The 25,622-nt window shown below is 42.9% G+C and overlaps 1 protein-coding gene and 1 long non-coding RNA gene across 2 annotated transcripts in view; one reads left to right on the top strand and one right to left on the bottom strand.

The window, feature by feature from the left end:
- Nucleotides 1-13,613, bottom strand: part of LOC135178785 (uncharacterized) — a 72,471-nt gene extending 58,858 nt beyond the window's left edge. The window contains exons 1-2 of the long non-coding RNA XR_010303746.1: nt 13,384-13,613; nt 39-336 (exon numbers count right to left, since the gene is read on the bottom strand). This is a non-coding gene — a long non-coding RNA (uncharacterized LOC135178785). The remainder of the gene's footprint in view (nt 1-38; nt 337-13,383) is intronic.
- Nucleotides 13,613-25,145, top strand: FRRS1L (ferric chelate reductase 1 like). The gene is made up of 5 exons (XM_064150025.1): nt 13,613-14,056; nt 15,706-15,790; nt 16,284-16,422; nt 17,079-17,325; nt 17,790-25,145. Exons 1-5 carry the CDS (start codon nt 13,837-13,839, stop codon nt 17,960-17,962), a joined length of 864 nt encoding a protein of 287 aa, XP_064006095.1. The 5' UTR covers nt 13,613-13,836; the 3' UTR covers nt 17,963-25,145.
- The last annotated feature ends 477 nt before the right edge of the window (nt 25,146-25,622 follow it).

Here is a 25,622-nt window from a genome sequence, read left to right as displayed (position 1 = left end):
TGGGAGAATTACAAAGAGGCTTTTAAGCATTTACTCACAAATTATTATTACTTTTCTCGTGGGGCTAGCCACAGTCCAGATTGTGTCCAAATGCTTTCAGGGAACTCTGTCTTGTCAGCCATGGAGACTTGATTCTTCCCAGGCTTCTGGGGAAAGAAAGCAGACAATCTCTGACCTTGTCTCCTGGCTCCTCTGGATGATCTGTGTATCTCCAGAACTTCTAGTCTTAGCAGAAGACTTTCAGGTGCAGGCAGGATGTCTTGCAATGTGTAGTCTCAGCACAATGTCACATTGGTTATTGTCATGGAGAGTAGCAAAAGCCCTTAGCAGGCCTCCCTGTTGTGAAAGTTATAGTGTCTCACATTAATGCCAAGAGCATCACAAAACCAAAACAATCCTTCAGTCCCATGAGAAAGTCTCTCCCTAGTCGAGATAAAAGGTAAACAATGGCCATTGTTTTGGTTAGGGGGAACGGCAGTTCTCATGCCTGCTCGACACCTGGTGTGGGCCGAACTTGGGGTGGTCTTAGAAATTGTTTTGGTAGAAATTGTCCAGTTGTACGAATTGATTGTAACTTTGTGCCAATCTGTAAGAATAACGTAAAATAGCCTGGACTGGTGGGATACACCTCTTCGAAAACATTATAAAATGGTGTGCCTTCCTGGATCGATCGCTCACTCACTCGCTCTCGCTCTCTGCTCTCGGCTCTATGCCTGCTCGCTCCCTGCTTCGTTCCTGATGGGCCCTGCCTGACGAAGGGGCCCGCAGAGGCCTGAAGCCCGTTTAGGCCCGATCCCAACAAACAAAGGGACACTGCCCAAAACTTTAAACTTTGCTGAATTGAACTGCGGAACAGTGAGTAAATCAAAGAAAAGACTCTTCTACCTAAAGACTGAATAACTTTAAAGACTCAAACGAACACTAAAGAAATCACAGACTCTCTTTTATTTGCTATTTTCTGAAATGTTATTCTACAACCTCAGATCAAAAGAATTCACTTGGGGAATTTAGTTCGGGAGGGGGATCTCCATGTTTGAGCAATAAATCACTTGAAATTTACAAGTGAGCCTTCGCGTATTTTCCCCTAATCCCCCCAAACTATCTTCCGTGACAGTTATGCAGGCCAATCACATGGAGGCATTTAGAGTCTGTTCCTGGAAAAACCTGTGACAGTGGAGTTTCCAGGCAAACAATAAGGCAGTATGCAATGCCATCAGGCAATGGCAGGCACGAATAACACGGCAGAACATGGCAGACCACGTTGTTTACCTGCATATCTCTTTTTATCAATGTGCAACAAGATTAATTGACCTTTGGACACAGAATAGCCAATCAGAATGGCAGTAAGCCAAACCTTACCATATTAGGCAAAGCCATAGGCTTGCTTTACCCAAATTTAGGAAGAGCACTGGCCTTGCACAAGGCAGGCACATGCTAAGTGTGTGTACCTTGTTTACCACTTGTTACCACCTTAGACTTAGTGGCTTCAGGTTCTTTTCATAGAATCATAGAATCATAGAATCATAGAATCAACCAGGTTGGAAGAGACCTCCAAGATCATCCAGTCCAACCTAGCACCCAGCCCTATCCAGTCAACTAGACCATGGCACTAAGTGCCTCATCCAGTCTTTTCTTTAAGACCCCCAGGGACGGTGCCTCCACCACCTCCCTGGGCAGCCCATTCCAATGGCAAATCACTCTCTCTGTGAAGAACTTCTTCCTAATATCCAGCCTATACCTACCCTGGCACAACTTGAGACTGTCCCCTTGTTCTATTGCTGGTTACCTGGGAGAAGAGGCCAACCCCCACCTGGCTACAATGCCCCTTCAGGTAGTTGTAGACAGTAATAAGATCACCCCTGAGCCTCCTCTTCTCCAGGCTAAACAGGCCCAGCTCCCTCAACCTCTCCTCATAGGATTTGTGCTCCAGGCCCCTCACCAGCTTTGTTGCCCTTCTCTGGACATGTTTTGTCTTATTTCCCGCGCTTGCTTCTCTGGTGGAGCAGAAAAACATGCCTGGGCAGTCCAGGATATGTATTAAGCCTATTTTGGGCCTACCAGGCCTACCACAACACCTTCCAAACCACATTTTGCAAAGGCTGTATATCTGTCCTGTCTGAAAGAAGTGTTACCAGCACAAGCATGTTGCAAAACACAGCATTCAGAAAGTTTAGGTGGTTGAGGATTAAGTCTGCTCAGGTGATTGCAGTTGGGACTCCTGCTAATAGTTTTTATTCGTGACTGTCGTGGGGTGGTGTCCTGGAGTCCTGTACCCCTAAATTCCTCTCCTGCAGCCGTGAAGGGGGGGAGGACTGCCCCGTGAAGGGGGGGACTGCCCCGTGAGTTCCCGCGCTGGAGCCAGGATGGGATTGGCCATGCGCTTTCGCGCCTAAGGTGTGGTAACTCTCCCCTTTGTCTAGCGAAGGTTATAAATATTGGGGGTCTTCCTGCCTTTGGGGTTCCTGCTTTGGATTTTGCCCGTGCCTGGACGTATGTGTCTGCCTGAGCTCACACACTCTCCTCGGCTGGACTGCAGAGACCTTCAGGAATTCTCTTTCCTACTGACACCTTTGTGTGCCTAACGACCCTTAACGATTCACCTGCAGCTACTGGAGGAGAAACACAGACTGCACGAGCCAGCCTGAGTGAGTTATTTGGCTTAGCTTAATTTAGTAAGAAACCGCTATTAATTAATAGCTGACGCCTTTTCCAACTTCTGACTTCCAATATGGTCAGATTATTGATGGTATCCGTGTAGATTAATTCTCATGCAACTGAATCTGCTTATCAAACTAAATTAATCTTTGTATATATAGTTGTGGGGGCGGGTTTTTGGGAAAATAAAAAATAACTATTTTTGATAAATTCCTGACTCAGCCACGAATTAATTCCTGCCCTCCGCAACAGGTGGTCCAAACTCCCTTCCACTCCTCTGTCAGCATAGGTTTCAATAGAAGAACATGAAGGCAGAAATTGCTTTTCCTTCCTGCTGTGGGCTTGAATGGGGAAAGGCAAAAGGTGCCCTTTCCTTCCCATTCCCACACGTGTACTCACTCATGTGAAAGCCCATGCTGGAATCTGAGATTGTGATTGGCTGGATTCTTCGCACCCAGTATGTATTGGCTCTGGATACATTGTCTAGGGAAGACTTAAACACAGTGACTAGAAAGTGCACACAAGTTGATTAGGTCCATTTGGTCCATTAGGTGCATTTTGATCCATTCAAGATATTTCCCTGTGGCACTTGGATGCAGCATCTCCTCAGACCAGCGCATCCTGGTTTCCTGCTCTACACCCCCGAGCTGGAACAACCCCGCCTCTTCCATAAACTGCCACTGTTCACATGAACATGCTAGTATTGTGGCTTTTCTCTGTGCTGCTAAGGCAGGGCTGCTCAACAAGATCTGCCTCAGTGGAAGCTATGTCTGGGGACATTCTGACTTTGGTGGGTTCCATTTACACTGGATATATGCTGCGTGCTTCCCAAATTGGATTATAAATTGCAGTTTCCAGAAACTATCGCAAAGGAGATCTAGGGACTGTTTCCAAATTCCTACTCCTCCCCTGTAAGTCAATCTGTTGCTCTCAGCTTTTCCCTAGGGCTTTTCTCTGCTTCTGATTTCTAAGTGGGGTAAAGCTATCTTGTGGCTTAGCCTTTTCCATTTTCTGACTTCCCTAAACTATCAAAAATTGCCTATAAGCATCCCCTCAATCAAAATTAGAATCTGTAAATAAAATTTAACTAGTTTTGTATATAGTTTTGGAGCAGTGCTTTTTGGAAAAATAACTATACTTTTATAATTATTATCAATTTATCAAATTATTATTAATTTATCAAATAATTATCAAATAATTATCAATCAAATCAATGACAGCCTTAATTACTCAATCAGATTAGGATCTTCCCTGCAGAACTGCTGGGCAGTGCTGTTAGTCGCAGGGTACGTCTTTCTGTCTGCTGAAAACTGAAGGTACTCACTAGTGCTCCACCAGCCCTAGTTACTTCCTATAAGTAACTGTGATGGTTTGGGTGTTCCCCGCCCCCACACACTTTAGAAATCACCTAGACTAGACTCAGCTGGCTCTGGAAATATGAATGAAGCTTACATTTACAGCTGGCACAATATACAAGCAGGTATTTACAGTATATACAGTTATATACAGAAATATACAAGGTAAAAGGTAATACAGAAACACAACTCCCCTCCCAGAAACCTGAGTCCCCAGGCTCTCAACCACCCTTCACCTTCCCCCTACCCCTCTCAACCTTACCCCAGTCCCAAGGAAAGAACAGAAGTTTGGCCAAAGGGTTAGGAAGCAAAGTGGATTAGCCCAAAATAGAGGGTGAGGTTAGAGAGTAAGATGCAGTCTAGCCAGCAGCCACAGTGAGAGTGGTGTTGAGTGTGTTATCTATGTTTTGACTTATGTTTCTTTACATCTCAGCAAGCCTATGAGCGAAGTAGACATCACCATTGTTTTCTTTCCACAGCCTGTAATCTAGTTTTTCTCACCAAAACATTCTAGCTAGCTTCAAACGAGCACAGTAATGTATTTCTGTGATAGGGACAACCTTCAGGCAAACGTAAAAGGTTCTACTAAGGAAAAAATGTATCTGTAGTATTTTAATTTTTTTAAGATTTACTAGTAGGGAGGCAAATGCAGTTGATGAATGAAGTTGGTTGGGGTTTTTTAGGTATATAGCCTTTGGCTATGGGCCCTTTTTACAAGTGCAGCTATGCTTGTTGTCTTGGGTTCAAATGCAGGTTCCCAGAGACTCTAATAAATTTAATAGACCCAATGACAATTTATAGAATTTATAGAGTGCCCTCCCCTCTTCCCCCTCCTTTTCCCAAAAGACAGGGAGAGAGAGAAAGGTAGGGATACCCAAATAAATCAATCTCACTCGATTTGGAAGTTAAAAAGGAAAAGTTTAACAATAACTTAGAAAAGGTATTGGAGGTAGGGGAGTTTACAAAGGATAAGGAGGGGAAAACAGCAAGATACAAAAAAGGGATGGATACAACCCGAGCAATGTGATGGTGTCTCTGCCTCGTGGCTGCCACGTGGTGTGCTGGTATGCAGTATGAGTGTGTGTGTCAAGAGGTAGTGAAGGGAAAAGAGGAAGAGACAGGGAGCTCCTGTCTCTTTTATACCACAGCAAGTGGGGGGAGTGGGCTAACCATCACCTGGAGTGTGGCCCACCCCTGGGGAGGGGCCAAGACCCCTAGGGTCAGGTTCAGGGTTACTCCCCCAGGAGTGTTAACCCTATACATTCCACCCCTTGGTTAGACCACTTCCACCTTCCTACGAACAGTCTTCTTCTCCAAAAATGGGAAAAAATGTCCATGGGTTAAGAGTTCTTGAAGTCCTTCTTGGTCCCCGGCTGTATCCTGAGGTGATGTGCTCCTCTGGTCCGGTGCAGGTTGGTGAGGTGTGAGCAGGACAGGAACGGAAGAAAAGTCAGTGAAACAGGAACAGTTCTTGTTGGAACTCAGGAAAGAGTCTTTTCCCTCTGTGAAGAAAACATCAGGAACAGTCTCTTGGTGTCTGGCATCAGGGCAACAGGTGTAGATGAGATGGCTGTAGACATCCTCTGGAGGGAAATCAGGAGCAGTCTCTCACTGCAGGGCATAAGTGACGAATCAGGTGCAGGGTTCTGGTTGGATGCCTCGTTGTGATGCGATGCTGTAGGACTCTGGATAGCTGCTGCTGTCATATAGGTTCTGTTGGATGCTGCATAGTGGTGAGGGTACAACTACAAAAACAACTTGTAACCCCTTATGAACTATAATACAAGTATTACACAACTATGATACAACTATGATACAACTATAATACAAGATAACCTGAAATATCTGGAACACATGGAATCAACTCTGAGATTTCAAACCTTTTCAGCTAAAGAGAGATTTCTCTGAGGGACACACTCGATAACACCAGTTTCCATCATCACCCAGTATGTGTGACCAGGACCCTCTGCAGATACCACCCCTTTGATAGGTTTTCCCCCACCAGAGGCAGGAGCAACCCACACAGTCTTTCCCAGTAGATTCCTTTCACAGACTACAGGAACTCCATCTCCCTCAACTATGGGCAGTAGGGCAGACTGAGCAGGACCAGCTCTGTTAACTGATCCCATGCTATTCACCAGCCAAGTGGCTTCTGCAAGGTGCTTCTCCCAGTTTCTGAGAGTTCCACCTCCCATAGCCTTCAGGGTGGTTTTCAGCAAACCATTGTGTCGCTCAATCTTTCCTGCAGCTTGTGGGTAGTATGGGATGTGGTAAACCCATTCTATCCCATGCTCTTTTGCCCAGTTGCTTAAAAGGTGGTTCTTGAAATGGGTCCCATTGTCTGACTCAATTCTCTCTGGGGTACCGTGTCTCCACAGGATGTGGCTCTGCAGGCCCAGAATGGTGTTACGGGCAGTAGCATGAGGTACTGGGTAGGTTTCCAGCCACCCCGTGCTTCCCTCCACCATGGTTAACACATACTGCTTGCCACTGCGAGACCGAGGCAGAGTGATGCAATCGATCTGCCAGGCCTCCCCATACCTGTACTTTGACCACCGCCCCCCGTACCACAAAGGCTTCATGCGCTTAGCTTGCTTTATGCTGGCACAGATGTCACATTCATGGATAACCTGAGTTATGGCCTCCATGGATATGTCCACGGATCTGTCTCGGGCCCATTGGTATGTAGCATCTCTTCCTTGGTGGCCAGAAGAGTCAAGTGCCCACCGAGCTAAGAACAGTTCACCTTTGTGATTCCAGTCCAGGTCAATCTGGCAGATGTGGGCAGCCAGGTCAGCTGGGTGGTTATGCTGCTGTTCTTCAGTAGCTCTGCTCTTTGGAATGTGGGCACTGATGTGTCGGATTTTAACTGGTAGGTTGTCCAGGCATGCAGAAATGTCTTGCCAGAGGTCAGCAGCCCAAATAGGCTTCCCTTTTCTCTGCCAATCATTTCTCTTCCACTCCTTCAGCCACCCCCATAAGGCATTTGCTACCATCCATGAGTCGGTGTAGATGTATAGCATTGGCCACTGCTCTCGTTCTGCAATGTCCAGGGCCAGCTGGATGGCTTTCACCTCAGCATACTGGCTGAATCCAGCTTCTCCATCCCTTGCCTCTGCAACCCTGCGTGTGGGGTTTCAGACGGCAGCCTTCCATCTCCGCTTGCTGCCTACCAGGCGGCAGGATCCATCTGTGAACAGAGCATATGCCTTTTCCTCCTCAGGAAGGTCACTGTATGGGGGGGCTTCCTCAGCACGGGTCACAGCCTTCTCTTCTGCTGGTTTTCCAAAGTCAGTGCCCTCTGGCCAGTTGGTGATGACCTCTACAATGCCTGGGCGCTCAAGAGTCCCCATCCTAGCCCTCTGAGTTATCAGAGCCATCCACTTACTCCAAGTGGCATCTGTGGCATGGTGCGGAGTTGAACCCTTCCCTTTAAACATCCAAGTCAGGACTGGAAGCCTTGGAGCTAAAAGGAGTGGTGACTCCGTCCCAATCACCTCAGAGGCAGCTCTAATTCCCTCATAGGCAGCTAGGATTTCTTTCTCTGTGGGGGTATAATTGGTCTCTGAGCCTTTGTACACCTTGCTCCAGAACCCGAGTGGGCGGCCTCGTGTTTCATCAGGAGCTTTCTGCCATAGGCTCCAGCTAGGACCATTCTCAGCGGCTGCTGTGTAGAGAATGTTCTTAATCTCTGGGCCAGTTCGAACTGGTCCCAAGGCCATGGCATGGACCACCTCTCATTTGATCTGGTCAAATGCCACCTGCTGCTCAGGTCCCCACTCAAAGTTATTCCTCTTTCTTGTAACGTCAAAGAGGGGTTTCACAATTTGACTGTACCCGGGAACATGCATCTTCCAAAAGCACACAAACCCCAGGAAGGATTGTGTCTCCTTCCGGTTAGTGGGTTCCACCATAGTGGCCACTTTATTCACCACATTCATAGGGATGTGGCGTCGGCCATCCTGCCATCGAACTCCCAGGAACTGGATCTCTCTGGCAGGCCCTTTCACTTTGCTTCTCTTAATGGCAAAACCAGCATCCAACAGGATATTAATGATCTTCTCACCCTTCTCAAAGACCTCCTCTGCTGTCTCACCCCATACAATGATGTCATCGATGTACTGCAGATGTTCCGGAGCTCCACCCTTCTCCAGTGCAGTCTGGATGATGCTATGGCAGATTGTAGGGCTGTGCTTCCACCCTTGAGGCAGTCTGTTCCAGTGGTACTGGACTCCTCTCCAGGTGAAGGCAAACTGTGGCCTACATTCTTCTGCAATGGGGATGGAGAAGAAAGCATTAGCAATGTCAATTGTGGCATACCATTTGGCCTCCTTTGTTTCCAGTTCATACTGCAGCTCCAACATATCAGGCACGGCTGCGCTGATTGGAGGAGTCACTTCGTTCAGGCCTCTGAAGTCCACAGTCAGTCTCCATTCCCCATTCTCCCTTCGCACTGGCCATATCGGGCTGTTGAAGGGCGAGTGGCTCTTGCTGATGACAAGCTGCTGCTCCAGGCAGCGAATCAGCTGCTGTATGGGTAGCAGGGAGTCTATGTTGGTGCGGTATTGCCTGCAATGAACGAGAAGCAACAGGTAACTTAACATCTTCCACCTTGTGGGTACCAACCACGGAAGGGTCATCTGACAAGCCAGGCATGATAGACAGTTGCTCTTTGTCTGCAGTCTCTACAGCTGCTATGCCCAATGCTCACTTGTTCCCTTTCGGATCTTTAAAGTACCCTTCCCGGAGAAAGTCGATCCCCAGGATGCAAGGTGCATCAGGGCCAGTTACTATGGTGTGCTTCTCCCACACATTCCCGGTGAGGCTTATCTCAGCCTGCAGCACAGTCAACTCCTGAGACCCCCCTGTGACTCCTGCAATTGTAATAGTTTCTGTCCCCCTGTGGCTGGAGGGGATCAGAGTGCATTGGGCACCGGTGTCTACCAACGCTCTGTACTTCTCAGCTTCAGAAGTGCCAGGCCATTTCACAAACACGTCCCAATATACTCTGTTATCCCTGGCCTCTGCCTGGCTGGAGACAGGGCACCTCTAATTCTGAGCAGTGTGACCGCATGAGGCACATGGACTTGAGTTACTGGCTTGGGCGAGAGGGCTGCCTGCGGGACACTGGGGCAACCCCTCTTCTGGAGAAGTTATTCCCTGTGTTTGTCCCCTGCAGTTCCCTTACCCTGGCCGATAGAGCTGAGGTGGGCTGGCCATGCCATCTGTCCATGTTTTCCCCATGTTCACACAGTGTTCTCCAAAGTGAACCCCTGTGTGTACCCTGTCGGCTCTGGGCTGGTCTCCTGCGGGGAGGAGGAGTACGGCGTGTGTTCCTTACAGCTGAGACTTGCACCCATTCTGAAGGTGAAGAGCAGTCGTCCTCTGCCTTCTGCAGTTCAGAGAAAGAGGCTTTTAGCTCGTTCACTTCTTGGGTGAGGGTCTCTACAGTGGCAATTAAGGTTTTCCTTGACAAACTGTCTTAGGTCATTCACAAACTCCCTGATTGTGGGAAGGTTGTTGGGGTCTCTGCCCAGCAGCAGTGCTCCCAGTGTAGGGGCATATGTGGAAGGGGCACACTGGGTCAGTTTCTTTAAGAGGGCTGGCTTCATGCGGACATCATCAGGGTCCGAGGGCATCTGGCCATCTCCATAGATTATCTCCTGTACAGCCATTTGCCTCAGGTATGAGATACCCTGTTCCATATCTGTCCATTTAAGGGGATGGAAAATCATGTCATCCTTAGTCGGGTACCTGTACCTGATGGCAATGAGAAGCCTGGCCCAAAGTGAGTGAGTACCATCGAGCCTCCCCAGCTCTTTATCTACACCCCCATCCCTCAACAAGGATCCCAGCTGCTTTGCCTCCCTCTGATCTAGGTCCACGGTTTCTGCTTCTGCATCCCAACATTTCAAAAGCCAGGCTAAAAGGGACTGTCCGTTTGCCCTTGCATACTCCTGCCTTGTGTGCCTGATTTCCTTTCTGGGTGTGGAGCTGATAAGGATAACTCCATTATCAGGTCCATTTCCAGCTGGTTGCTGTTGCTGGAGGGTGCTGGTTCCCGAAGAGGTCCCTTAGACTCATAGACTCATAGAATCAACCAGGTTGGAAGAGACCTCCAAGATCATCCAGTCCAACCTACCACCCAGCCCTATCCAATCAACTAGACCTAGACCATGGCACTAAATGCCTCATCCAGTCTGTTTTTGACCACCTCCAGAGACAGCGACTCCACCACTTCCTTGGGCAGCCCATTCCAATGGCAAATGACTCTGAAGTCAGTCTCAGGACATCTAATGAAATTCTGAACCTTGCCCTGGATCTGTGTCTGTGGGAGGTTTCGGGTTTGATCTGACTTGCCGCGTGGTAGTGGGAGCGAGTTGGAAGGGGCTGGGCTGTGGGGGCAGGGTCCGGGGAGCTGCCCTGGGCGGGACCGGGGACGGAGTTCGGGGTGGAGCCGTGCTAGGGGTGGTGCCTGCGCTCGGGGCTGCCTGACCGGTCGGACCGGTCTGACCTGTCGCCCATCCCCCGCAGCTGCAGCCAGGGCAGTGAGAGCCACCCCTCCCCCTAAGCATCCTAATGGTGGCGCCCACCCGGGGTCTCCACGTGTTCCAGTTCAGAGCTACAAAGTAAATTCCCCAAACCACATTTACACACAGTGAAATAACAGCTATCCAGTACCATTTCTCCCCCAAAATATCTGGAGCCTCTGTGTCCCAACACATATACTCAGATTGATTCCACGTTCCAGAAACATTTCTAAACACAGTTAGATTACTAACAGAATTCAGGAAATAGGCATAGACTCGGACAGGCAAATGCTTAGAATATTCCCAGACCATATCAATGACAATCCAGAAGACATGGTAACTTATAAACTTTAACAGCCAGGACCAAAACAGCCATGCAAAAGTGTGAATGATTAAGACTCTCAGAATATCCTTTTTTTTTTTTAACTTCCAAATCTTCTCTGAAAGAATTCTTTCTATCGAGCCCCACGTTGGGCACCAAATAAATTGTCTTGGGTTCAAATGCAGGTTCCCAGAGACTCTAATAAATTTAATAGACCCAATGACAATTTATAGAATTTATAGAGTGCCCTCCCCTCTTCCCCCTCCTTTTCCCAAAAGACAGGGAGAGAGAGAAAGGTAGGGATACCCAAATAAATCAATCTCACTCGATTTGGAAGTTAAAAAGGAAAAGTTTAACAGTAACTTAGAAAAGGTATTGGAGGTAGGGGAGTTTACAAAGGATAAGGAGGGGAAAACAGCAAGATACAAAAAAGGGATGGATACAACCCGAGCAATGTGATGGTGTCTCTGCCTCGTGGCTGCCACGTGGTGTGCTGGTATGCAGTATGAGTGTGTGTGTCAAGAGGTAGTGAAGGGAAAAGAGGAAGAGACAGGGAGCTCCTGTCTCTTTTATACCACAGCAAGTGGGGGGAGTGGGCTAACCATCACCTGGAGTGTGGCCCACCCTTGGGGAGGGGCCAAGACCCCTAGGGTCAGATTCAGGGTTACTCCCCCAGGAGTGTTAACCCTATACACTTGTAAGAAAGGGATAACAGAGTCAAAACACAGAAACAGGCTGACCTTAAAGATATGGAAGTCAGCAGGATGACCCTGAAGATAAGGAGGTCACAAGCTGGCATAGTTGTCAGACACAGACACCAGAGAATTAGTTTATCTGGTGGGATGGTATGATTCATTAGAAATAGAATGAATATGTATCTATAATGTCTATATAGCCGGTCTATATCATATCTTGCTGTTTCTAACCCTTGGTGCATGTGTGCTTTGGAGGAGTTATCCCTGTACATGCCTGGCCACAATAAAGAATACCTGCTTGATAATTTTGCTTATTGAGTTTTTGCTAAGTCACAATAGAGTCAGTCTCTTAGCTATATCTTCACCTTTGAAAATCATTGTTGCTCCATTATAATTATAGTTACCTCAGCTGTGAGATTTTAAATGATAGGTATCATGTAAGTACAAACAATACCTGATACTCTATGTGTTTACTGTAACTGTGAAGTAAATCCTGTTCCTAGAGAGGAAAAAACAGCATGCAGCTGACAGCTGTTCCCTTGCTGAGCAAATGCTTATTCACAGGCATCATAACCCTCAGGTAGCTATTTCTAAGTGGAGGGGGCTTCCTCAGAGATTATTATTGCCCGAAAAATTAAGCTGCAACCTTATTTTCCTGTAAGCCTGATTTATGTTCCCTACTGCTATTTTTTTGTATTCCACTGGCCTGCTGAAGTTTGCCAAGCTCAGGGCTGTGGCAAGAAGGGACTCATTATTTTACACTTGAGCTTCGTGTTGCTCTTCCATAGCTTACTACTAAGGAACACACTGAATTTGCATGTGATTGAAAATGCTTTTGCAACTTTAAAAAAAATTTTTAAATCTATGTTCATCTATTTGCAGTGAGAGGTAGCATGCTACTTCACTGTGGTAAAGGGTGAAATGTGAATTAACATTCTCCACAGCTGAGCATGCTCTAGTATTAGAAGCAACTGCTCAGCCCAAGGGCAGCCTGCACTCCCGTAGTCTCAGTGCCTCAACAAAAAAGTAACTCAGTTCAGTCACTGATAAAAAAAAAACCACCTGTTTACATTTACATCAAATTTCTGCTGACTGCTGCATCTTCTTTCTCCTTCCCCGCTCTTGTTTTTTTCAATTTTCTTGAAGACCCTCAAAGAAGTGTAACAAAACATAACAATATAAAAGAGAAATTAAACTTGTAACCAAAAGATGGCAATCCAAACCCGAGAAAAGCCACCTGGGTGAACACAAGGGACAAAAGGCTCCTCCAATAACCCAACGATACAGCAAGAATGCAATTCCAGCATGAGTTACAAGTGCCCAAGCAAACTGTGAGGTCACAAGATGGGCTTTCAGTTCTGCCAGGTTTTCAGCATATTGTTATTGTAATAATGTTCCTTTTGAAGATACAAAGCTGGAGTCATCCTTCTGTATACATCTTCAATATCTCCCGTTTTGTTGTGTAAGTTCAGCACTCCTTGCAAAAGTTTTGTTACATAGCTAGCATTACATGGTCAGCAGGCCTACATAGTCTCAGTTTCTGTTATCTACTAGTTTGTTCTGTTTTTGATTCTCAACAAGCATCTGTTGTCTTTTCACATGTTTCTGTGAAGGTTCTTTGTTGTATAAAAATAACTCTTCATAAGTTCCTGCAAAAGCATCTCACAAGTTTCTGGACTCACAGCAGTTAGGCTTTTTCATTATCCTTTATTTTCTCACTGATATGAACCTAGTCCCACTTTATCACAGTTATAATTGTGCTTACACTGCATAAAAGACAAAAGAGAAAACATGCGATCAGGATGCTCACTAGCATGGGGCTTTACCTGAAACGAAGTTTAAGTCTCATTGTGCCTTCAGTCCCATCTCAGAAGTCATTAAAAATACGTAAGAAAAAAAATACGTAGATGCCGGAGCTGGGGAGGGGCCTGGGAATTTGGCGAGCGAGCACCGTGCCGCCCTTTGGTGGTGGTCGAAGCGGAAGGCCCCGATGCTGCCAGGGCTTTGATGTGAGGAGGTCGGGTAAGCCGCCAACTCGCGAGCAAGGCTTCCGTGCACAAACCGCCCCAACACCTTTTCGTCCCCAAACCCTCTCACGCCAGACAGTTTCTCATTCCCGCAGTCTCTGCGGCACCGGCCTTTCTGGAGCCAGCTACCCTCCCCGCGCCTTTCCTGCTCCGCGCAGGAGCCCGCAGGAGGCCACGCAAGAGGCGCGCTTTGGCGCCGCCACCGCCTCGCCTCCCCGCCCCGCTATCGCAGCCGCCGCCGCCGCCGCTGCCATGGCGGTGCGGAGCTGCAGTGCTTGGCGGCGGCGGCTGCGGGTGCTGCTGCTGCTCCTGCTCCTGGCCTGCTCTGCCGCCAGTCCGGCGGAGGAGGGTGGCGGGCGGCGGGAGGCGGGCGGCGGGGAGCACGGCGAGGAGGTGGCGCAGCCTCACCACGACTCTTCGTACGGCACCTTTGCAAGCGAGTTCTACGACCTGCGCTACCTCTCCGAAGAGGGTGCGGCGGCGAGGGGCAGGCGGTGGGGCCAGGCGGGGCGCGGTGGTCAGCGGGGCGAGCCCGCTGCAGGCGAGGGATGGCCGGGCGGGCTGCCGGTTAAGTGGTAGCCCGTCCGTAGCGAGCGACCGGAGCGTGACGGCGTTCAGCACGAAGGCCAGCGCCCGCCGCCATCTTCATCCCGCCGCCTCCCGAGCGGCCTTCAGTTCTGCTGCTCGAGGGCTGGGACTAGGATCGGGATTGAAGGACAGCACTGGCTGACCTCATCGACGGCCAGGCCCTCTGGTGTCTCGCTCCCTGCAAGCCTGGGAATCCTTCCTAGGTCGGGGACAGATGGAAGAGTCAACGGCCGCGGGGCTGCAGCAGAAGCCTGGGAGGGGGACAGGGGCTCGTTCCCTGCCAGCATTGAGGGGCCGCCCACTCGTGAAGCGCTTTCCGGATTGCTGACTTAAAATGGAACCTCGTTTTTGTGTTTTTGAATGTGATATTCTGCATGTTAAGAATATTAACACAGTGGCCATGGGCTTAGGGCTGTTGTGATTTTGTGTTTATTTTTAATTTGCAAATGGATAAGCTGCATTGAAAACCGGTAGATACATTGAGTGGGAAAAAAGGAAGAAATGAGAAGAGAGGATGTCCCGTGGCCAGTCCTTCGGTAATGGTCTGGTACAGGCTGCTGTGAATTTTTTTCATCTTAATACATTTATGCTGTCCGACTTAGCCAGGACCTTGATAGTGTTAACAGAGGCTGTAATGTGCCGTTTGCATCATTCTGTCTCCACTGGTGTCATGAATCTAGGGAAGCACATCAGGGCTCTCAGATGTCCAAAATTGTGTAGGTTAAATGTTTGCAGATGTTGTAACTAACTGCAGCGTTTATTACCTGTTCAGTGAAGTACTTAGAGAGCTAGCGCTTGAGGGTTTAGTTGGCTAAGAAGAGCCTATTAAAATATCTTTGTTCATGCTTCAGGCACAAACTTCTCCAAGACTTTCTGTTTTGGATTGGAGAAGTTTGCAAATGTTCTCACTTTGTTTTTGATGTACTATTATACAGCAGGCAGAGCACTGGTGGGAATCACAGCTGTTACTGTCCAGCTCTTCTGGGTCTGCACAGGTTATTATGGGTCATAACTGCAGGCAATACCCTGGTTTGATGCTCTCTTACCTTTTATTACAATGCATGTTTTATTGTATTTCATTCATTTCTACATCTCTGGATCTGATGCCCTGCATTTATACACAGTACTGTTATTTATGGCAAAGGAGTCAGATTTAGTTCCTTTACAGGTTTCCTGAGAGGACTAAGACTGCACAAAGGAGGTAGCTCAGTTGAGACCCCCAATTGTCAGTTGACTGCAGTATTCTGTTCTGCTACCTTAAGTTAGCTTTTGCCCTTTATGTAGAAAATTTGCTTTCTCCTTCTCCCTTCTTGGTGGATGTAGGAAACCTGAGAATGTTTTTTTTCTGTTACCAGTGTTACATTGGTGCTTCCTGGATGCAAGACTATCTGAGCAAGGGATTGTATATGTGACAGCGTAGTCCCTCATCTGAACAGTTCAGTCATCAGCAAAGTATTGGAACCTTTTCTCTTTAGTATTACTGCTTTTTGCTCCTTGTATTTTAAGTAGTAATGATTAATTCTGGTTATACAGGTTACCCTTTTCCTACTGCTCCTCCTGTGGATCCATTTGCAAAAATCAGAGTAGATGACTGTGGAAAAACCAAGGGATGCTTCAGGTCAGTCTGAGATGAGTTTATGTTTGCAAATGCTGAGTGCTTTGAAGGCTTTGGTAAACATTCCATTAATTTTAATAAATTGTTATTGTTTAAGAATATACTTTGTAATTGTGGACTCTTATTATATGAGTAAACTAGATTTTTTAAAGAATATTCATCATAGTTACGGACCTAGAGTTATTTCACATTTCTCATGTTTTCATAAAGCACTTACAAAACCAGGGCTAGGAAGATCAACATACTGATACCGTGTGCAACTGATTGCTTGCCATGCTGCTTAAATACTATATATTCTTAACATTGAAAGAGTAGTAACAGCAAACCCTTAATTAGTGGTAGTTTGTGTATAGCACAATATAATGTTTTGCTGCTATCATACCAAAAAGTGTTCTTGTGTTTTTTGTTTGTTTGTTTGTTTGTTTTCAGAAATGTAATTAAGTTTCGTAGCAAGAAATTGCAAGGGAAAATTACATATATTTCCGATTCCGTTTAGGTATGGTAAACCTGGATGCAATGCAGAGACCTGTGACTACTTCCTGAGTTACCGGAGAATAGGAGCTGATGTTGAATTTGAGTTGAGTGCTGATACTGATGGCTGGGTGGCAGTTGGATTTTCTTCAGACAAAAAAATGGTGAGACACCTACAGTTCTTCATGTTGACAGTGTGTACGCTTTTACATGCTTGTCTATCATAAAATCATGGAATGACCAAGGTCGGAAGGAACCTGAGAGATCATCCACTGTGTTTGACCTGTCAGAAACATACTGCCTGGAAACAAAGCACCAGTTGCCAGAACATGTCACTGCTGAAGTCAAGCACTGTATGACTTGAGGATTAGCAATCTTCAATATTTACTAAATTACATTGAGTTTCTATGCATGATTTGATAAGTGGATTTTGTATACATCAAGGATTCGAAATTGCCAGGTTTTTTGAAACAGGATCCCAGAACTTGATAAATTACTGATTAATTAAATACATGATAACGGTGACACCATGGCTTTAAAATGTTATATGTGTTAAGTAAAATGACTCTCAGAACGATATCCAAAAGAGAGTTTGATGATAGTAAGGGTAAGTAAATACTACTATCCACTTTGTGCTATTGAGTTCGATTGAAGACACAATATTAGGAAAGAAAGAATTTCCAAATATGTAACTTAGAAAAAATGAACAAAAATGAACAAGACTCCCAAGTCTTGACTATTTTTAAATAATTAAAATTATATACATAAATGAAGAAATGCTTTGTGATACTTTGCTTTCCTTTTACCAATATATTTTTAGGGAGGAGATGATGTCATGGCTTGTGTTCATGATGATAATGGAAGAGTCCGAATACAGCACTTCTATAACGTTGGTCAGTGGGCTAAAGAAATCCAAAGAAATCCTGCTAGAGATGAAGAAGGGGTTTTTGAAAACAATCGTGTAACATGTCGATTCAAGCGTCCTGTGTATGTTCCCCGAGAGGAAACCATTGTAGATCTGCATTTGAGTTGGTACTATCTGTTTGCTTGGGGTCCAGCAATTCAGGGTAAGTTGATTTCTGTGTTGCTGACAAAACTGAGGTGCCAAAATTGATAAATGTCTTCTAATAACATTATTCTTACTAGACTCCATTTTTAGAAGTTAACTAAAATTTCAGTAGCATGAGGCTTAAAACCAGATAAAAAGGAAGACAAGATAATTCACTAAATCCTACATATCATGTTTTCTTGGCTTTATAGTTATTACGTCAACTCCTCAAAGCCAAAATGACAAAAACTTCATAACTAAGTTCTAAATTCCTTTGAAGGATGTTTGTTTACTTGAATTTAATTTGTTTCACTTAGAAGTTTAATTTCTGAAAGCGGAGAAATGACCCTACTCACTGACAGTGTAATATTGCATGCTCCTGTAGGTTTGAAAATTACTTGTCTGCTTACCTGTTTGTTTGGTCAAGATATATTAAAAAAAAATGCACCTGACATTATTTCTTTCTGCCCTTACCTGTTTAAGGTTCTATAACTCGTCATGATATAGACTCACCACCTGTATCAGAGCGTGTTGTCAGTATTTACAAGTATGAAGATATTTTCATGCCATCAGCTGCTTATCAGACCTTCTCTTCTCCGTTCTGCTTGCTCCTTATTGTTGCACTGACCTTCTATTTATTGATGGGAACTCCATGACCAATGGAAGATGGCAAGAGTTTCCCAGTGAAAGTTTCTCAGGATGGGTGGCTACATGGAAGGATGATACATTTTTCTATTGCAATTTATATAACACTACTGTCTTCATCTAGCTGCTTTTGAATATAGTTAACCTCTCAGGAGAATGAAATAATCATCTCCTTTGAGTGACAGAGTGGTGGAATATCATTTAAGAATAATCATTGAACACATAGGAGAATACTTTCAGTGTTGTGACTACTTGTATAAAGAAAAAAAGACTTGTAAAATCAGTGTGCATATGTGTGTGTGTGTGTGTGCATTTGGGAGGGGCATCAGACGTATGTGTGCTTAGGCAAATTTAGTGACAGACATTTTATCAAATAACAAAGTTGCCTTCCAAATTGCTCCCAAAATGCAAATTTGGGAAAACGTTATAATGCTGTTTGGTAGTTCTGGAGAAGACAGCACAACTCCCTAGTGCAGTTTCTGAACTTAAGATCTGAATATTGATACAGTAGTGTAAAAGCTGTCTTTTATTATTAGACAGTTCTCCCAATTGTTTTGTATATTTATCAATGTACCTTTGGTACTTTCCAAAACTAAACTCACGTAGTCAAGCATTTTTTTCCAGTGGAAAAGAGGTGATGAATGTCATTATAGTAACAGTCTTTTAACAGCCTTCTTGAAAGAAATGGCTACTTCTTTTATGAGTGAGATACAAAGTTACTTAAACAAGGGGAAATGGAGAACACAGTAATGTACATTCTCCGTACACAGGAAAAACAGATGTAAAATTACATGAGATAGAAGTACCCAACAAGCCATAGAATGTCCTCCACATAGATTTAATCATTTTTTCTCTATTAAAAACCCAGTAATTTTGCTGACATGTAAATACATTTTTAAGCAGGTCTGTACTAGTATGAAGTAACCTGTTTTTCTGTGGTTTATGTCTGTATATCCTGTTCATATTAAAGATTAGTATGAACAGCTGATGTTAGTTTACAAAGGAATGAAAATATAATCAAAATTATTTGCAAGGAAAGACAAGGATAAGAAAAGCAGCATCTTTAGTTTCATTAAACCATTTCTACAATGTAGTTACTGTCAAAAATGAACTAAAGAGGAAATAATTTGATTATTTAATCACCACTAAATGTTACAGAGGTGAATGCTAAATATTACAGAAATGGAAAGTGTCAAAATGTACTTATGCACCACAGAATATTATGGAAACCTTTGAGTTATTGTGGAGAATTTTTGTTCTTCATGTAGTAGGAGGTGTGTGACGTCTACACGTAGCAATCAAATGTGCTTAGATAAGATTATTAATTCACTTTCCAAAATTACTTAAACAGAGTTTAAATTGTGCCAAAGTTCTATCTAATGTGGTATGCTTAAGAACTGTGGAGCAAAGGATCTGCTAAAGTATGTGATGGACCTCCTTTCTGTTCTCATTGTGTGGAGTGTAAAAAAGTTCAGTAGCTTTGCTGGGCTTGCATCATTATTCGCAGACTGAAGTTTGTAGGCTAATTTTTTTAGGCTCAGCATTCTTCAAACCTATGCTTAAAGTGTATGAATTAAATTGAAAATAAATGTATTGCCATTACGAGTACTTTATCCTATTTTAAAAGAAAGATTAGTTAGCAATATATATTTTCTTTGACATTTCTAAGGATCTCTTCTATTAAAATTACTGGACCTAGAGTTCAGGAGAAAGAAGTGAACTTCAGAAGGAAGTGAAATTTAAAAATTAAAAAATTAAAAAATGCTTTATTTAGTATAAATTACTTCCCTCGAGTTTCGTAACCTACTCATCATCTGATCAAATATGTAGTGGACACCACCTCATAAGAAAGGTCTGCTTTGGTCCACAATGGCTGTAAAATTTAGCCTTAAAATTGGCTGAACCCTGGATGGTGAATTTGTTCAGCAACCAGGTGAAGTGAAGAAATCCTTAGGGAAAATTCTTTCTCCTTTGTGCTGATTTGTAAGAAAGTGAGGTAGTGCAGTTTGTTCTCAGAGGTCACAGCTGTTTAAAGCAGCTTCAGGGTTGCTTTAATTTATGGCCTTGTATATACTGTTTTAGTTTCAAGTATTTACCTGATTACCCACTAAAGGGCTAATCTAGTAATTGAAAGGTACTGAAATAAGATAGAAACCCATTTTGTCTCCTCTTTTTTTTTATTAATGCAGCACCGGATTTAGGTTAGTCTGGCTTGATTGTGTGTTAAAGATTACAGTAGTAACACCAAGGTCAAAAGCATGATTTTCTAATTGATAGATGCCAATACAAACTAGAGGATAAAACAGATTTCCTAATATAAATATTTTTTTCTGTTTCTTATGGTAGCTACTAGCAAGCAGTTTTTAATGAACATATTTCTGAAGTGATTTTATTTTGAGAATTAGTTTCTGCAGAGTGATGTGATACAGAGGCATAAAGTTTAGAATATCTTTAATGTATCTCATCCTTTGGAAATTTAACCTTGATTATTAATTAAAAAGGACTGACAAAGACTATAGGGTATTAATTAATGTCCTTGAATATGTTCTTTCCACGTAGAATAAAATTCAGTTGTGACCACTGCTTGTTAGCCATATTATCTTCCTCTGCTCACTCTTACCGTCTTATCTAGAGTGTTTTATACTTAAACTCTGTAAGTTCAAAGAAATATCAGTTGCTTATATTTATGATAGTGCCTAGAGCAAGGGGATCTTTCTCTTTTTTTATCTGTAGTGTCTGACTGGTACCCTGCTACAAATAATAAGTTAGGTCTAAAATGACATGGAATAATAGGTAGGATAGGAAAGACAGAAAAATAAATGGAGAGGACAGACTTTTGGAAAGCTGTACTTTTTTTCCTTGCCTAGATCACTATATATTTATATATGGGTGAGGTGCTCCTAGATGGCAATGAATTTTACCCCCTTCTGCTCTTTAAAAGATGAACCAAAACAAAATGCCAAGCTGATTTTATAATGTCATTGGATACAGGAAATTATTTCTTCAAAAATCAATTATTGTAAGGTAAATATTATGTTTTTGAAACAAAGCATTGATGAGAAAAGTTTGAAATCTCTTTGTGGCCTTCTTGTTTTTGCAGTACTTTCATAACAGTAAACTGAACACTTGTGGTCTGCCTAATCTGAGAAAACTCCCAGACTGGGTTAAAAATTCTCAAAATTGTTTTTGACTTTTTCAGTTTTCAGCACAGGGAACAATAAATGACTGGATTGTGTAAAACCAGGCTGTGGTTTTGAAGATTGCTTAGGGCACTATATCCTGAATCTTAAGGAAAAGAGCCCTGCAACTGCTTTTGTGTACACAAGGTCTACTGCAAAATCGAAATATCAAACAGCATGTTCCATCCTACACCAAATCCTTTATATATTTTGCCAAACTTTGGATAATGTTCTTACTGTGAGTGTTCATGTCTAGTCTTCCTCTGAAAAGTACTGTGCTCCTTGTCATTAGCCCATATCCTATCACCATTTCCACAGATGCCTTATGCTTTATATGAGATAATCCTGAGAAGCCTTAGCCCAGCTCTGAAGAGGAGTCAGTGAGTAAGGAGGACTGACGCACAGCTGTCTTCATGATTATCCAGGCCAGAATTAGAAATCTGTGTGGTTGATAACACTCCAGTTACCTGTAAGTGTGTCCTTATTTTTTTTTCTTCATCTTCCCATCCATCCAATGCGTCAGACTGGATAAAGAAGTGGAAGTTGGCACCATGCTGTAGTCTGGAGGCAGAATTGAAGATTATATATAAACTTAATAACTTTTATCAGCATTTAAATTGCATTTTCACTCCTTGATTTCTTATACTGATGTGTAGTGGTGTAGTTTCCTCCCCCCACCTTTTTTTTGTTTGTTTAATTTTCCCAAAAAGTTTCCCCCAAAAAAGGGTATTGGGTAAAAAGCTATAGGAGGAAGAACTGTCTTTCATGCAGAAGATCTAATGTTGCTTATTTTCATATGAAGAGAAGGAACATAATCTGACTTTAATGAAAATGTAGCATTTATGCAGGTCCCAGCTATGTGAAGGCTGATTTGGGCACAAGCTCAGACTGTGCTGCAAAGTATGTACTCCAAGGTAGGAGCTAGAGGCTAGGTCTTGCTTTTGGAGGTGTGAAAACATGCCTAGATCCTGTAGGCAGTAGTGGCAGGCAGTTGCTGCAGGAAGCAGCTGCTCACTGGCCATTTTACCACGTGCAGCATCTTGAGTGTCAAAAAATATGAGCTTTATGTCTTAACACCTTTATTGTACATTACCTATTTCCTCTAATTATAAGTTCAGTATTGTATCAGCAGTGTGTTAAGGTCTAACGCAGCTGTTTCACACCCTGCCCAGCACAGTTAGGGACTGAATTGGAAGATTTTGAAGAAAATCTTAATTTCTTGACTACAAGAAATTAGTTTTGAAGAAAATCTTAATTTCCTGACTACAAAAAATAATCAAAAGGAACAAATGTTGTTGTTTTTTTAACATATGCCAACTTGTTATTTCTATGCAATTTATATGTCAATGTATATAATTTTTGCAGATAACAGAGTAAGATATAGGTAAACCTTCCTTTTGCAAACCTGTTTTATTAATATGAAATAATTACCTGTAACTTCCTTTTTTTTTTTTTAATAGTGGATTTGGTAAAATCACATATGTTCAAACTCGGTTATTTAACTTGCCTAGTTTGGGTTAAAATAGTGAGGCAAAAAGTGTAATTTTGAAATGTCAAGAAAGATGCAGATTGTTTAGTTGATATCTGTGAAAAAGCAGACTTAAAAGACATTACTTGCCTTGAAATCTGTGATTCAAATTGGCAATAGCAACGAATCTGATGCAAAGAAAGAAGTAGATGTTTATTTTATTTTGATGGCTAAGTAGTTTGAATTGTGCTTATAGACTCACAGAATTATCTCAAGTTGGAAGGGAACCATGAGGATCATAGACTCCTACAATGCACTGTGTTGAAAGATTATCTAGTCCAACTCCCCTGCCCTGGAGGATCCCTCCACAGATCATCCACAGGGCCATCTACATCATCAAGTCTTTCTCCTCACAGACCCACCTAAAACTATAGCATATGGCATCCAAACACTCACTGAACTCGGACAGGCTTGCTGCTGTAACTGCTTCCCTGGAGAACCTGTTCCCAGTGACTGACCACCTTCTCAGTTAAGAACCTTTCCCTGATGCATCTTCACAGTCATTCACAACGGTTGTTTTTGCCCCTGTTCTGTATTTCTTCCTGAAGTAGGAATGGCTTTCGAACCAAGGTTGGAATATGTCCTGGTGTTCACAGTCCATATTTTACAACAGCTGCTGCTCCATATAGGCTCATTTCCTTTGGCAGAGGCATTGGACTCAATGATTGTCTTCAGAAGTCCCTTCCAATCCCTACCATTCTCTGATTCTGTGATTTTGATCTGCAAGTAGAGGCTATTTAGGAAAGTTCTTACAAGGTAAAAATTTCTATGGCACTCTTAAATATTTTAAAAAACTGTAAAAGGTGCTATGCTCTTTAGAGTTACCTGTTTTCCTGAGCTGTTCCTAAATGATACTTTCTCAAATTCATGTTTACAATTTAAAAGAAGAAATTTGACATTTCAGAAGTGTGAAGCAGCTGCAAATCTTTTATGTCTCCAATGCATACTCAGGGCAGTGAACATTTTTATGACAAGTAGTAACAGCAGCTTGTTGCCTAATTTTGTTTTACATCTCTCCCTTAACCTTAATATATTTCAGTTCAATTTCATGTTATGACAAGACTGAATAAAGGAAAATTTCAGTTAGTTTCTGTGCCAAGGAATACAAATACTCTTGATGACTTTTCACAACAGCAATCAGATTACTTCAATGACAGCTGCTCTTGTAGGAGTTAATATTTAGGCAGTGTAATATTGCTGAAGGTATTTGCCTGTTTAAAAAGAAAAGCTAGCCTCTTATTTAGAGACAAAAGAAGAAAAAGCACAGGATCCTACATGTTATCTGGCGCCTAGCTGATTTTTTAGGGGGAGGCAGGATGATGTAGAAGAATATATAGAAACTTAAGGTGTTATCTACTAGAGTATCATGCTTGCAGTTTTTATACACTAGCCTTCCATCACCTTCAGTACAAAAAATACCCTCTCATTAGTCTTTTTACAATATTGCTTTATTTTTTTTCGAAAGAAGATGGATCAAGGATAAGTTCAGTAACTCAGGAAAATATTGTCATACAGAGTATTAATATTATAACAAAGGAAGCACAGATGCCATGTTTGTATCTAAGAGGGGAAAAAAAATCTTATTTTTAAGGCCAAAATACCTGCTTCTGAAATATTGGATGACTGTCATATGAAGTAATGATTTCTTTTTCAGTTTTTCACAGCTGGTCATATGAAAACAGTGATAAACATTGAAATAGAAAAAAAACCTTGCAGTAGGTTCTCTCTTAATCTGGAAGAAGCATTCAAGTCTTGACGTGGAGTCAAAGATGAAATTCCAAACTTATGAAATCTTTAGAAAAATTACCTTGCTATTTGCATGTGATGTCCCTAGCCTTTATTTAGGCAGATATTTTTTGTTAACATATTTGAAACATCATGAGCTCAGTTTAAGTTAAAGCAGATGTCTAGTATGCCTTGGTATTTCTGACAAATATATTCTGAGGTCTAGTTTGTTTTAACCTCTTTGCAAGTAAATAAGCTGTCATAACTATGTTAACTCCTGCCACTTGTTTTGTATTACATACAGTGTAATGGTTGTTTTCTCTACATTTTGACTTTGTTCAGTATTCTCAAGACTAATACATAAGTAAAACCTATAGATAAGCAGCTTGTAACTGTAGTACTAAGTAGTCTGCATTTTTTATAACAGGATCTGTTCTATATGCCAATACCCAGCATCCATGTGAAGTCAATGTGCATTTGATTGGGTCAGAGCTCACAACTGAGGTTTTGTAGTTCAGAAGTTGTCATCAAGCCTCTTTATGTACTAGTATTTTCAGAAAAATAACACTGAATGAATACATAATGATATTATGGATGACCTATGGGACTACTCTACATTCAGTGCATGCCCTAAAATATTACTTGGAAACATCTCTTTATACTAAATGTTGATGTTCAAGTGAGCTCTGTTAGCTATTTGACAATGACAGACAACAGTACTTATAAACTTGTTACAATAAATGCCTTTTTAGTCTAAGGAAATGTGTGATATTTATAAAAGGGGGGACAAAAGGTCTCTGAAGAAGTCTCTGCTGCTGCACTGTGTTAATAATTATTTTCTGTGCCATGGAGTTGAATTTATTACCAAGTAATTGTATTTTAAGTCAGTAAGGCTGGTCACAGCAGCAAATTAACAGACAGGAGATGACTTTTTTTTATTTTTTCACCATCGGAATCACAGTGAAGTTGTAAGTAAAACTAATTGTGTATTTTAATAAAATATTAATCTGTGGTGTGTTGGGAACTTCCCTCCCACCCCAACAAATTTACCAGACCAACTCAGACAGCTTGGAAGTAAGATAAAGCTATATTTTACAGCAAACCTAATTTTACAAGCACATATACAGGCAATATATTTACACGTATTTACAACTACATACAATTTAGAAATAATAGAGAAATCCAGTCTTCCCCTCTGGACAAAGGAAAAGCCCAGAAGTGGCCAACACCACCCTCTCT

The sequence above is a fragment of the Pogoniulus pusillus genome, chromosome 10 (genome assembly GCF_015220805.1).
Source record: "Pogoniulus pusillus isolate bPogPus1 chromosome 10, bPogPus1.pri, whole genome shotgun sequence".
NCBI lineage: Eukaryota > Metazoa > Chordata > Aves > Piciformes > Lybiidae > Pogoniulus > Pogoniulus pusillus.
The sequence above is the reverse complement of the archived record's forward strand: the minus strand, read 5'-3'. Positions and strand labels throughout refer to the sequence as shown.

Bases quoted from the DNA above. Each gene is read 5' to 3' on its own strand.
- FRRS1L (XM_064150025.1), top strand. From the start codon at position 13,837: ATGGCGGTGCGGAGCTGCAGTGCTTGGCGGCGGCGGCTGCGGGTGCTG. The intron at 15,791-16,283 runs GTCAGTCTGAGA...GATTCCGTTTAG, and splicing joins AAAACCAAGGGATGCTTCAG to GTATGGTAAACCTGGATGCA. The intron at 16,423-17,078 runs GTGAGACACCTA...ATATATTTTTAG, and splicing joins TTTCTTCAGACAAAAAAATG to GGAGGAGATGATGTCATGGC.